The following is a 15,067-nucleotide window of genomic DNA, read 5'->3' on the forward strand; positions in this document are numbered from 1 at the left end:
CGTTTAAAATAGAGAGGGTGTGGATGCAGTGCTTCTGCAAGCCTGTTCAGCACACGCTGATGGAATATATTTGCTCAAAAGCACAAGACTGGCATATAATCTTTATGTGAAGTAGTTAGCTTATTAATTAAATTAACTGGAAGTGCTACTCCTTTAATTAACAACAACAGTGCATTTTACAAGGCCAGGCACAGTAGGATGAAATTAATCGGTCCTTGGGCAGCGCACTATCAGGCAGCACTTATGCTCATAAGATAGTTACTCCAGCACAATGCTTCGTTATATCAGTGACATTTCAGACATCTAGACTGGCCCTATTTATAAACTATCGTGATCCTTAGGTTCACTACATTATCCACTCTGTTTTCTTCCACTTGTCAACCTCTGCCCCCACCCTCCCTCCCCTGCAAAAAAAGCACTAGCAGACACCTTACAACAAAGTAGTGCTTGTATATTTGACAGTATCTACAGTACACTGTATCTGCCTGTATTATGCAGCTGTTATGCACTGCTCAGATTTATTTCTGGAAGCCTGCTGTCATATGTTAGTCTCTGTGGTATGTGTGTTTGTCACAGAGGAAGACAGACGGACTGCATGTGTGTGACTAAAGCTGGGTGGATTCATCTAGCTGATGTGATAAAGCAGAGGAGTGTTCAATGTGATAGATTTGCACATGTTTAACCTTGGAATGTTTCTCCCTGCTTTTGCCTTCATTGCAGAGAAAGATAAGAAATAACCTGTAATCATATCAGTAATTTACCAACATGTGACATTTTTAAGCTATTATTATTAAACACATAAAGGGTATCAGAAGGGAGCGCATGCAGTCTTTTTTCACGTTGGCAAACCTTCCTTTAAGGCATGGCTTTCTGCCAAAAGTTATGAATGAATGCTTTTGTACTTTCTCCCCACAAATGCTGTGATAATATTTCACTTTTCAGCTTTTCTGAAGCTTTTCATTGATTTGTGTTATATATTTATATTTTTTAATTTTTGCTTCTTCTTTTCTTCCTGTCACTCCAGCAGGAGTTCTCTCTAATTGAACAAGCAGCAGCTTAGGGAATAGAGAATAAACTAATTATTATTTCCTGCTGTTGTTCCTCTACATTCCACTCTTTGCTCCACCCTTATTATTCCCTTTCCCCCTGTTCCCCCTCGACACAAGGCTTTGTGCCACCTGAGATTCCCTCTTCTCTCTCTTTCTTACTAACCATTTATTGTCTTTTTTTGTTCTCTTACTTCTGTTGGTCTGTTTGCCACCCGTGAGCTTTACCACAATGTAGCTGGAACACAGTGAAATGCCCTTGGGAACAGGCCAGTTAATAAATGTTCAAAAAAGACCAAATAAGAAAAGGAAAAAACTGGCATGATTTTTCCAGCTCTGCAGACAGTCTGTTAAGTCAGCTTCCTGTTCCTGTATTTGGAGAATTGTGGTTGTCTTGGTACATGTTTTGTGCTAAACTGTTTACAGCATGTCTCTTAGTCACTGGTCACAAGCAGACATGATAACTATATATGTCAAAAGAGATGAATACAAAAAAGAGGGTTGATGTGTAGTGGTGCTATCCACAGTAGGTGGATTTTTCTCTTTAGTTGTGAAATAAATACTCTGGGTTGTGGTTAAATCGTTGGTGAAATTACATCCTACGTCCTAATCATTTTTTCCTTGAGGTCTTCCATGAGGTCAAGGAATGACGTGAAGCAAAAATCAAAAGGAGACAGACGAATACTTTAGCAGTGCTAAACGCGTGCACATGCAAAAGGCTGTGGTGAATTTGTGATGTCCCAAAGATCACTCAGAGACAGCTGTAAATATTTTGTCCTGTGCATTCTTGCCATGTTTTATGCAGGCTATAAAAAACATCAACTTTTTAAAAAATATTGTTTCCCTTACATGCTAGAAATAGCAGCGAAACAAAAAGGTTGTTACAATACGAATAGTTGCTCTTGTCCATACTTAAATATAAATTAGCACCAGTCTAACTGTAGAAAATAATTGTTACATTTATAAAATATTGATAACCTTTAAATGTAGCTAATGCAGTGGGATGGTATTATCCTTTTGTAAAAGCTGGTCTGGTACATCCTGTGCTCAAGCACTGAACCAGCTTTGATTAGCATTTAAAGAATTTAAGCAGGACTGCCTTTTAGATACCTCATGTCCTTTCAGTCCGTCCTCTAAGAAAAAAAAAGACAGTTTGACCACAACCGTGGATTACTGGTTGCTGGTTCCATCTGAGGTTATTGCGTTAGCTAACTGTTTAAGAGTGTAAGCAACCTAATTGATCCCATGAGTAACAAATCATTTAGCACCTGCGGTGTTGTGTGTGTGGTGTGTGTGTTCTTTTTTTTTTGTTAATCTCCCACGGGTTATTACGGTCTCTGCACACATGTTGATCAGACTCTGCAGAGCCCTAACTTGGTTCTTTTGGAGAAGTCAGGACTTGATAATCAGGTAAATTAAAGTTTCATACAAGTTAAAAATATTAACACTGGAGCCTCAGACTATTTGCAAATTCAGGGCTATTTATAATATGTAATAAGGTTACAGCTTGTATGCAAATTTAGTGAAATATTTTGCATTTGGGCAAATGAGACAGTAAAACCGGATATGATTTATCAGTCTGAGGAGAGCTAATGATTGTATGCTGCCTGCAAGCCTAGACCATTATTATGGCAACACATTTGTTTGTATGTCTGTTAAGAAAATCAGTGGTTCAAAAATAAATGTTGACATTTTTTCATTTGCTTCTCTATGCTTTGTAATTTTCACTTTGCTGTAGTGAGAGGGGCAGCGGTGAGACTGTGAATATAGAGGATGAAGCTGGCATTTCCAGACTTGACATTGAGATGCGGTGGGGGTTAAGCACATTGATAGTAATATGAGCATCAAGACATATGCTGAATTAGAAGGTTTTGTGACTAGCAACTGCAAACAAATGCTTTACTTGGCTCATATGTCCAATTTCAGTCTCCCACACTCTGTCTCTTGTTCACTGGTGTTTCTCCGGGTCACTCACCCTGGGTGTGCATGCCTCTCCAATCCACAGCTGCTACTGGACTAAGATCTGCCTTCTTTTGCAGTCAAGTGGTGTAAATATAGGTTGCCATGGGGACACCATGACACTCAAAGGGTATGCTGACTAGATGCATGTGTGGAGGGAGAACCTGAGTGTCCCGGATGTGTGCTGCACACTCTGTGTCTATTGCGTAATCAGGTGAAAACGTAAGTCTGACTTTTCAAATGTGTGATTACTGGACAAATACATGAAAGAAATATAAATGATTAATTCTGATAAGACATACAAAACATAAAAATATTTTTTGTGCTTTATCTAGATTAAGCTTAATGTTTTTTTCTTATAAATTAAATGTAAAAGAATCCTTTTTTAACAGATAAATAAAGAAGTGTGCCAGGGATCCTGCAGTAGCCTTTCGGCATATGGGTCACCTGCTCAACCCACTCAAAAATGTGTTTTGATGGTTCTGATAGAGGATAATATACTAGGGTCATGCACTAGTATATTTGGATATTGGGTTGATAAGATCTTGGAACGTGGGACCATTTACTCAGTGTTTCCCTGACAAATAAGGATAAATGATACATTGTCTAACCTTTATTTCTCCCCTATTTAAAAACAAAGTGAAGGTGGTCTCCAGTGTGTATTTAGTATTATGCAATCTTTTTATCAAACAGGAATAATCTTAACTCTGACGTACACATTGGCAGTGTTTACATTTTGTAGTGTAATATGTGTGCCACCGCACAAAGTCATGCCTTAACATTCAGTCACGATTTAACCCAAGTGTCTTGATCAAGATTGAGCATAGTAATATTCAGGTTATAGAAGAGGTAAAGCATGTTTTCAAATATTTATTTATGTGCCTTCTGGTAAGTTTTTATAGCTGCCCACATGTTCTAATTTCAGATGCACCGTAGACTGGAGCCCGGCTGATGCTGAGGGTTAAAAACTTCTGACATTGCTGTATAAACCAATAATTATTTTATATATGTGAATACATTGCTATAGACTTCTTTTTATTAGAAGGGAAACTGATGTGTACTCCTGTGCAGAAAGTATTGTGGACGAATTTTTTAAAAGAATTTTAATAGAGGCCAGCAAAAGAAATCCATCCTTGTTAATGCTGTTTTGTCAAGTAAAATGAACTATCCATTAGTAACCTTTTCTGTGTGTGCAGGTGTGTATGTGTGTGAGCATTGTAACTTAGTCTCTTCAGCAGCACTTACTGCCCCCCTGTGCCAGAGCTGGGTTTCCTTTTGCGTTGCGTTCCTTGGTGCTTCTTTACTTTCCCACTCTTTCTCTCTGTTTACGCTCATTCTAACTCTGTGGGAGACTAGGCTTCTTCTAAAGGAGTCTTTGTACATGTTTGAGCGAGGAAAAGCGAGAGAGAGAGAGGGAAAGGGAAATGTTACGGTGAGACAAACAGCAAGCGAAAGAGAGAGGAGGATACTAGCTGCCTGTGTTAAGCCTGGCCAGGACCCAGTCCCACAGTTCCACAGAGCCCTGTGCTGTTTACCTTAAAAGACTCAGACTTAACATGAAAATGCAAAAAGTCTCTCACAGTTACAGGTCTGTAAGTCTGCTCTTTCATCACTACACACAGTTTTAGGTGCGTATATAGTCAGAGATTTTCTAGTCAATAATTAGAAATGACGTGCACTGTGATTCCAAAAAGTGAAACATTCTCACTGCACTGGATAATGAGTCAATGACTCTATGAGCCCTTTGGGCGCGAGTTAGTTGATATGTGACGTAGCTGTTAATGGTTAACTTTAGCCAGGTTAGAGTCCACTCACTGTGCTATGTCCATGTGCAAACGTCCTTCATTTTGCTGTCTTTAAACTGGGCAGGGATAACGTCGAGAATACTGGATTGAACAACTTCGGAGTCTACAATTAAATGCTTACACTGATTCTTCGGGGTGTCTCCCGAATCCTTGGAACGAGAGTTAAACAGTCTGATATATAACACGTTCGGAACACTTAATCAGCACAAGGACTGTTTTTGATGTGAGTGGGATGTTTTTTCTTTTCTTATCCAAGGCTAATACTTGAGAGAGTGAGTGTGTGCTTAATCATATGGCACTTGTCATTGCTGAGAGAATGAACTGTTTCATTTCTGTCTAATCAGCTGTGTGTGTCAGGGCAAGTACAGTTTATGTTTAGCCGAGGTCAAACACACAAGAAGGAGCTTGTCATTGACATCTGTCACAGTGCTCACGAGGAGCTGTGTGGCTGGAGTATGTTTTGCATCTGCGTTTGTTTTTTTAATTTGTGATTTTCATAAAAGTATTTTAAAGAGATTCAATGATGCGTGGTCTGCACCCTGGCTCATTCAGTACTTTATGGCTTCCTTTATTTCTGTTAAGAAAAAACCCCCCAATAGAATTTCTAATTTTCTCAACGCTGCTACAGTTCTGTCAGCCCAATTTTGTATTTTGTATTACTGTTTATAACATTGTTGATTCATATGTTCAGATATGTTTATAGATTCTCCTCAGGGGTGGAATGAAAATGAATGAGGGGTAGAGCAGGGCGATATGACCAAAAATATTTATCACGATATACATTTGAAAATTTACGATAACAATATAACTGACGATATAATTGACACTAGACAAAATACTTTACAACTCCACAACTTTATTAGTGCAAAAAAACCAAAAACCCATCAATGTATTTTCACATAAACAACCAGCTGTTTTTTATGTGCATTAAAGTTATATAAAAATGTAACAGTGCAAATTCCTTGCTGACAGTTTAATCAAAAGGCATTTCCAGTGGAAACTGGCCGACATATCCTCAGCATAACCATGTATAATATCCACAAAACTTAAAAAGAGGTTATACACACACAATACGGTAATATTATGTTGAAGCACAGTATCACTCCGCGAGGCTCCTGCCTACGATGCCGTAATGCTCCGACAATCCATCAAGCGGTGCGGCTTCGTAGCTTAGCAAAGTCGTACTAAAACATTTGACAGATTTTCGAGCGCCGTGTACATAAAATCGTTTAGAGGTCAGTAAACACAACCAGAATTCATACATAAGGCACACGGGATTATAAGGGGCACTGTCGATTTTCAGAAAAATCAAAGGATTGATTTTAAGTGTGTCGTATTGTCCAAACAACACGGTAATAACGACGGCACGCTAGCATGTTCTAGCAAAAACAGTGCTTTGTTGTGTATCTGACGGACGAAAACTAAACCAGTTCCACACCACTGAAGTTGCAGCATTTTTACAAACCAGTTCTGGTTCATCCGTTTCATTTAACGATCTGTTTTCGCTTTTCTCATTCTACGTCACCGCCATGTGCGTATGTAAACGTAGGCACTGCGCATGCGCGTTTTACCCATATTCTATCACGATATTTCATTTTCCTATCATTGCCCAACATTAATACCGGTATTACCGTGAACGGTATGATATAGCCCAGCCCTAATGAGGGGTGTTGTTTCTGTCAAAGCAAAGATGTTAATTTGCCTTTGGAAAGCTGTTTGATAGCAGGCATTGATTGTAGGAGTGTAGGAGTGATATTAAAGAGGCAATAGACCAGATAGATTAAACAGCTCCAAAAGGCTCAGAGATCTTGATAACCAAAATAATCATCTTGGCGTGTCTGTAGTTTGTTATGTAATCTAAATGAAGGGAAGGTTATGTCATAATCAGAAACAGAAAGATAGAAAAAAAGTCAACATTAGTATTCCGGCTGCCCCTGATGTGGTAGCAGTGGTTTGTATTCATAGGCTGTCATGTTGTGCAACTGACTGAACTTCAGAAAAAAAAACAGTAATGATTCAGAGGAAACAGACATTTATAATATATAATTTGTTTGTATAAAAATAAATATGTCATTAGGAAATTTTAAAGTATTGTATCATATGAAAAGGATGGCCTGAAAAAGAAAAAATATTCTTATTTGTGTATCTCTCCAACTTTCATCACCAAGAAGGAGGATGAAGGCCCATGCCCCACCTCCACCACCGGCCCCTCAACCCGCTCCACGCCATATCTTCAGAACCACTACACCTGATGGGGGAGGGACATCAGGCATGGAGGCCAAGGAGAACATCCTGAGGGCCACAGTGGATTTACAGTTAACCCTGCCACAGGGCAACCAGATTTATGTGACTGAGGATGGAAGGTGAGAAAAACAGGCCCACACAAGCACATATCAAACATAGTTTTGATTTGTTAATTTTATTGTCACATGTGTCATGACCAAAAGTTTTGCCCATTAATCTCATATTATTTGACTATAAAATCTTCATATATCTGTAGCTATTTTATTATTTATATCTGGAAATACAAATCGAATCTAACCTTAGTTTATTGTTAGTTCTGCGATATGATTCTATAGGTTGATCTTCATTCAGTCACCAGAAAAACTGTATGTTTGTTGCTCCTGTGCATGTTTTGTTCGCTGTGCCAGCGGGGCCTTGTTGGGGGGTTCCATTCCAATTTCCAACACAAGCTTTTTGTCCCAGAGAGTCAGTGGCTGACCTGCTAGTGCTCTCTGTCCCTAATGAGGCAATTGTCTCTAGGGCAGAAAACTGGGGATGTCTATCTTGTATAAAACAACAAGAGACTCTTTTAATAACTATAGAGAATGTATCACCATCAGATGCCTCTGTATGCTCATCACCAGAAAAACTATGTATCATATTATTGTCATAGAGGCTTTCTAACATGCAAAACTAGTATAATAGAAGAGGGGCCTGAAAGCTGAAGGCTCTGCCCCCCATTCCACTTTTAAATATTGCACAAACCACGGGTTGTTATGACACTATGAAGGTAAGACCTTGTATGACCTTCTATGTTTAATAGAAGATGGTCATATTATGATCAATGCTGCTTAAAACATCAGAACCTGTTGCTATGACTGTCACGGTCCTGGGTCTTTTGACCCAGCGTTTTGAGTTTTAGTATATGTTTAAGCTCTTCAGGTTTTCTAAGTTCATTTTTTATCATGCCTAGGTTGTTCTAGATCTTTGTTATTAGATTCCCCTTGTGTCTTCCACCCCTGTTAAGTCTCCCTTGCCCTTCATGTGTTTCATGTCTGTGTCTTACGTTGTCAAGTTCAGGTTGTCATGTCTGCGTCTTATGTTTCCTGTTTTATTTTGAAGAGGTCTTGTGTTCCTGTGTCTAGTATTACTCTTCCACTGTGACGTCGTTATGTTCATGTGTGTCAGCTGTTTCCCCCATGTGTTCCCACTTCTCTCATTAGCCTCCTGTGTGTATTTAGTCTGTGCCTTCTCATTCAGTCTTTGTCGGATCATCTGCGTTTTCCCTTGCCATGTCCTGCTTTCAGGTTTTCCTCACCACATTGCCATGTTTAGCGTTTCCCTATGTTTTCTACTTGCCAGGGTTCTTCATGTTCTTCAACCTAAACCCCAGTTTAGGTTATTGCTTAGTTTGCATTGTTTTCACCCTTTTATTTTGTACTGTTCTGCCTGCTTTAATAAACAGTTCATCATCATTAAGTTTGAGTTTGAGAATGTCTGCACCTGGGTCCTCTCTTCGCACGCCACGCAGTTTGCCTCGGCAAACTATGACAATGACAAAGGGGTAAACACAAATCATTCATACAAAGGCTCATTCACTATCTCCACCCTAAGGTCAAAGTGCAGACTCCTCATAGACTTATATCACCTGTTATATTCTATAGTGATAGTTAGTTAGTGATTAAATTCAAGGACTAAAAATAGCACATACAGGAATGTGCCAGCACATTGCAACATATAATTTTATCTTGTTTATAGTTATGGGCTTGGGACTTTTTAGTTTTATGTTTTGTGAACTTAAAAGACAGACTGTCTCATCTAAACACATTCCAGTCATGACTATACCAGAGATGACGTAATTCTCTACTTTTAAAATAAGCGAAACAGTGGTTGAATAAAGATATGGCATATCTTTGCATTCTTCTGATCTCATAAACTTCAGTTATCAATGTAAAGTTCCAGTCTTTGTTTGTTTTTTTACTTTCATTCCTGCCTTATTAATCCTGTGATTAAGGGAAGTTGTGCCTCACAAAGGACTCAGAGACTCTCAGAGGCTTTGCTCTAGTTGACGCACCTTTGCTGCTCTCTTAAAGCACAAACTTATTTTACAAAAGTCGAGTAGTCATGTTAAATAAACATGATCTCACTATTGACAAAATAAAACAAGCTTTAGGATATTTGCTATAATCAATCACCACGAGCAGGTTTATTTTGTAGGATTTAAAAATAGTGAAAAATGTGGTGCAGATATTGCACTAGGCATTTACAATGCAGGCATGATAGTATATGTTATTACTGAATTAATACTGTTGCTTAGGCAGTTAGTTACTTATTTAGTTATTATCTGGTTGTGTGTTTTTGTTGTCATGCTCCTATTAATATTATTATTACACCTAATATATTATTTTTATGACCGCAGTGTCACACTTCATGAATGATCTACATGCCCTGTGCACCCTCGTAATGTAATTTGTCACACTTTAAATATCTACGATAGGTACTTGAAACTACAGCTTAGTAATGCTTGACCATAACATGGTTAAAAATGACCCTATGTGAACCAGGGAGGTATATATTCAGTGCTAGAGTAAATACATAGAAAAAAATAGAGTAAATACTTAGAGATAGTCATTATGTTTTGGCATGTTTTGTATGAAATGAATCTCGAGAAGCACACCAGACACTGGGTCTGTTTTTGGTTTTAGTTGCAGTCTGCATCCATGTGTTAGTGATTGTCAATGGTGCTCTTTGTAGCAGTATCTCTCTCAGTTCTGTCATCTGATCTCTGTTCCCAGAAAACATTGGAGACTGTTTCTAGGTTTCTTTATGTGAGGATTGACAAGTAGTACTATAGGCCTCCACATGAGCACCGCAATCCAAACAGGCACACAAAGCAATGGGCATAAGTGAATGACAGAGGTATTATTTTTTATGCCCAGTGCTTTGTCACTACCTTTTTTGTAAAGACTCTTAGATGGACTGCACAGGTGAAATCTTCAGCAACCACCTTACCTTTTATAGAGCATATGGACGCGCTCAGGTTTTAGTTCTACTTCACATACAGTGTGTTATTTTTCAGTCAGAGTTTGGCAAAATTAAACAATAACATGGATTTTTGTAGGGGTTTAAAATGGATAAGAACATTCTAAGAAAAAGGTGCTACTAATATACAATCAACCTCAAATGAATGAAAAATATTTGTACAGAAAGAATTAAGATGAAGGCAATGTTTTGATGTTCATATTTAAATCACTGCTGCTGTCATTGTATCTGTATTTTGTCTGTGGAAATGGCTTAGATCAAAATACCACCCATTGTTTCATTGAAGTGCATCAAGTGAGAGTGTGGCATTGTTTCATTCCGTTCTCTTTACTTCAGCTAAGCTTCGAAGACTTTGTAACCCTAGCTTTTGTCCTGCCTCCCTTTCTTCTCTTCTCATCTCCTTCTGCATTTCTTTCTTAAACACCCACACTCACACACACATACACACACACACTTTCCCTCTCACTCCTATTATCTCTCTCTTTCCCTCTCAGTAAAGCACTGATGGATCTGCTGGTCGAGCTGTGTAGTCGCTACCACCTGAATCCAGCTCTGCACACTTTGGAGGTTCTGTCTCCTGAGGGCCGGTCTTTGGGCTTCAAGCCCAACGCACTGTTGGGCTCCCTTAACGTGGCCTGTGTGCTTATCAAGGAAAAAGTGTTGGAGGAGAAAGTGGCGCGCAGACCAGCACCCAAAGTGCCAGAGGTGAGTTGCAGTGGATCCTGACACCTTGAGCCACCTCCTCTTTTGTCATATGTGCTTTATATGTTGGACTATACTGTTACAGCATATTTAAAACCTGCAAATGTTTTCTTTTTTATGCCTGGCTTGGATTTGTGTTGTTTTGATTGCACAAAGGGTTATCTCATGTTTTTACAAATCAAATTTGCATTCACTGCAAGTCTTATGTAATGCCTGTCCCTCTCTGCCTTTTATCACTGACCACTGGCAGAAAGCATGGCCAGTGAATCCTGTAAGGGCCATTTCTAAGGTAGGAAGCTGGTTGGTATTAAACTGGCCAGCAAGTCCCTTATTGGAGTTTATAAACTGATTTTAAGTCTAGTGTGCTTTTTCTGCCTTACTGTCTGTCTGGATGTTTTATTCTATTCAGCATCAATCTCTTTCTCTCTGCCTTTTCTTGTCTTCGCCTTCACTCTCCTCCTACCGTTTGAATATTTGATGAGTACCTTACCTTTAGTTACCATGCATTATTTCTCTGCTCTTCTCAGGACTCACTGGCTGCTCTCTCTCCCTTTGACCCCACCTGGCCATAGGCCAGAGGCTGACACTGTTTCAGACAGCACTGTCAGTCATTGGTCTTCTCTGTTTTATCTCACATCTTCTCATTATGTAACCAATTTCAACAGCTCAAATTAAATAGCTTGTTTCGATTGCCAGTGTATTGGATCCACCCAGTAGTCTAATATGTTAGCCCAGGAATAAAGTCTACGGTTATGGAAGATATCGTTCACACTGCTATTGAAATGTGTTTTGTTGATATGAATGGGGTGTTCAAAATGTTAGAAACAAAATTCAGTAAAATGCAAACATTTAAAATTAGTGTAGTACTTATAAAATTGTCAGAAGTAAGGAATCACAATACTTTATTAATCCTTTAGGAAATTATGTAACTAAATTGATTAACTGAACAATAGTTAGCGATAAATAAACTGTTTGTCCTTTCCCGATGCACCAGAAAAACTACACGGAAATGGCTACCAGTAACAAATATGTCAGTTTTGCACCTTATTTTAATATTACATTATACTATCAGTTACCTGTTTTGGTTGCTAATTTGATTATTCTTGGTTAGGAAAAATTGCTTCAGTCACAAAGATGGGAAATTTATTTTTGTCTCCATTTAACCTTCCGATAGTCTCGAGTATTTCAACCATCTATCTAGTGACCATATTAGCAGAAACATTAAAATATACCCATGTCACAGGCTTAAAATACTGTTTATTTTGGAAAACCTATGACCATCAACCTGAACATTTTCATATATAATGGGTAAATTATAACAACTTAGCACCTCTTCCACAATTTGCTGATAAGCTTGGTACAGTCACGAAAGAGGCTGCCAATAGTACTGTGGTAGAATTGTGCTTTCTTTTATTGTTATTTCTTTTTCTTTATTATTGCAGTGTCATCCTCTGTGTGTTCTCCTCTACTTTTTATATTTTTAAACCAAAATATGCTATTGTACATCAATCAGAAATATGACAATATTTAAATATATTTATATATATATGTATAAATATTAGTTAAGTATGTCTTTTAGGCTAGCATATTTTATCAGTCAGTTAACTTTGTTGTATTTTTTCCCTTAACTACATCATCCTTTTTCTTGACTTGATGATTCATCCTTGATTAGCTCTTAATGTCATCCAGCTGTTTGCGTGTCTAATTTTCTCCATCATTTTCCCCTCTGTGTATCAGAAAACTGTGCGATTGATGGTGAACTATCATGGCAACCAGAAGGCCGTAGTACGGGTGAACCCCTTGATATCGCTCCAGGCTCTGATACCAGTCATCTGTGACAAGTGTGAGTTCGACCCTACACGTGTCCTGCTGCTGAAGGATAGCATCAGCCAACGAGAGTTACCGCTGGACAAAACTCTAGCAGAACTCGGGATCAAAGATCTCTACGTACATGATCAGAGGCTAGGTAAGCCTGACCTCATTTCTCTTTGTGAAATATGTCAAATTTCTGTTAGTATTGTTTTCCCAGTAGCACGCAAGATGATACAGATCCTAAGCGATGATACTTTTTTCTTTTGATTCTTTTAATGTGGAAATATTTATTCATTAATCTGTGTAATGCTATAATGGAGAAGCTGCACAATCTCACAGTCAAACGTATATACATATCATATCACACACATATCACTAACCATATTTACATGGCTACAGTCTTTGTAATGGCTACATTGATCAGGAAACAGGAGAAGGAAGACAGGATGGCATTTTTTTTCTCTGGATTTGATTTTTAATAAAAGGTTTTTCCTCTCTGTTTTTCCATCGGTGAACCATGTCGGTCAGGCAAAATTTTATCTGGGGCTTGTATGGGAGGAACGCAGAGGGAAAAGGTGAATGGAAGATAAGAGTTGATAAGAACGTACTACCTTGTGACTGTAAATGTAACAGCAGTCAGCTACCTGTCATAATAAATAAAATAAATAAATAATGATAATGATAAAATGAACTTGAGCGACTTTAAAGTTATTAGGAGTTTACAGAGGTTTCACAGAAATGGAGCTAAGGTCTGTTTTCAGAATCAGAATACGTTATTAATCCCTAAGGAAATTATGTTTACCAAATTATTTCCCAAAGGTTTCTACACAAACTGGAAGACTTGTTGCCACCACAGAAGTTGAAAGAATATATGTTTAAGGCACTACTGACGAGTTACCCCTCTGTTATTTTGTCTGTAGGTACAGGTTAGCATAGACGGGTTAGCATCCTATATTCAGTAGATACATCTGTTATAACTGTCTTTGAGAATAAATCTCAGTTGTTCAATTTTCACATTGTTTAGATAAACTCTTAATCGGGTTCCTTAATAATTGTATTTTGTTTTAGATGTCGCTGAAATGTCTGTGCCATCTATAATGTTGCAAATCTTATATATCTAAGCAGACACAGATTGCCAGATTAGTTTCCTGAATGTGGCTAAAGTCTACAGTACTAGCACCGGTAACCCTCCTTCCTTCCAGGTTAGCGTTCACGCTCCTGTGCTGCATGTGGTTACACATCACTTTGGTTACGTGGTTATATGCCACTTTACTCTGACACCACAGACGTACAACTGCTCATCGTTTTCTTCATCAAAGTACTGTGCAGCCGTGCTGATTTTTGCATCTGTCAGCTGCTTGCTCTCCACCTTGCTCAAATGCACTATGTCTAAAACAGAGAGAAAGAGGGTTGGAGCCCTCTGTCCGTGCTGTAGCCCCAGTTTTTTGCAGGTCGCATAATAACATTAGGTGACTGCTGTTGTAGAAAAAGAGCGTTTAAAATTCTAGGGGACTTGTTAAGCACATACCTAAACCTTACACATTTCACCTCTAACTCCAGTCACTTTAAAGCAAGTGTCTGTACATATATTCAAAATTGTATTAACTTTTTAAAAGATAAAATAATGCTTTGCTCTGCTGAATAAAACTATCTGGTAAACATAGGATGTAACACTTAAGATGATGATGTGAAATTTAAGCAGACAAAGGATGTTAGCGTGGATACTGGTGTGTGCTTTGGCTTGCCCTGCTATTGTCTCACAGTATCTGCTGTTATCCTGTCCATACAACGGCTGAAATAGCGAGCTTTTATGAATCATGTACGGCCTTTGTATTAATACATAATTCATGTAGTATGAAGTTATGGTTGTTTACTGCGCGATTATCCACACCCACTGGTATTTATAGTTAAAGGTTCTCTTGTGATCTCACAGTAAAAACGTGTATTTTATCACTTAAGTGATGTGACAAGGGAACAGTAGAACATTATGTCACTTTTATGGTCAAGCACTCTTGTGCAAGATTTTGGTAATCAACAAGGCCACCCAGTTTCCCTTTAAATGTTTCTTTCTCAGCATTTGGTATGCTAAAAGGTTTTTGGTAAATTGTAGGGTTCGAATCCTTTCCAAATCACCGCGTCATGTTTTCAGTTACATTTTACACAGTCCTACCCTTTTGAACATAGTAGTAATGTAGTTTACTTTCATTATTATGAGGCAATTATACAAATGACTTCCTCTTGTGAATCAGTAGTTACGTAGCGCATCGGCTGTGCTGTGACACAAAAGCACAAGCACAGCCGCTCTGTCATGTAGATGAGTTATCCATTAATGACGTTTGTGTTTTTAAACTTTATCATGTTTTACAGCTTTCCAGCCTAAAATGGCTTCTGCCCCTGCACTTAACTACACAGGTATTAGACGTATATATTGTGTGTCTTAGCGTTGGCACCATTCAAATACATGTGGTTGTTTAACCC

At 38.4% G+C, this 15,067-nt stretch overlaps 1 protein-coding gene across 9 annotated transcripts in view; it reads left to right on the forward strand.

Annotated features, from left to right (window-relative positions):
• Window positions 1–15,067, forward strand: part of cobl (cordon-bleu WH2 repeat protein) — a 69,441-nt gene that overhangs the window by 5,227 nt on the left and 49,147 nt on the right. For 3 of the 9 annotated variants that reach the window (XM_085422345.1, XM_085422354.1, XM_085422351.1), the window contains exons 2-5: window positions 6,979–7,173; window positions 10,570–10,780; window positions 12,515–12,743; window positions 14,957–15,001. In XM_085422345.1, the coding sequence (XP_085278471.1) occupies window positions 6,979–7,173; window positions 10,570–10,780; window positions 12,515–12,743; window positions 14,957–15,001 (680 nt within the window). Of the gene's footprint in view, window positions 1–3,112; window positions 3,228–4,838; window positions 5,034–6,978; window positions 7,174–10,569; window positions 10,781–12,514; window positions 12,744–14,956; window positions 15,002–15,067 lie in introns of those variants that run through there. The other 6 variants (XM_085422350.1, XM_085422352.1, XM_085422349.1 and 3 more) reach the window with 5 other exon arrangements.

The sequence above is a fragment of the Rhamphochromis longiceps genome, linkage group LG11 (genome assembly GCF_057381845.1).
Source record: "Rhamphochromis longiceps isolate RC_006_pf linkage group LG11, R_longiceps_female_GT1.1, whole genome shotgun sequence".
NCBI lineage: Eukaryota > Metazoa > Chordata > Actinopteri > Cichliformes > Cichlidae > Rhamphochromis > Rhamphochromis longiceps.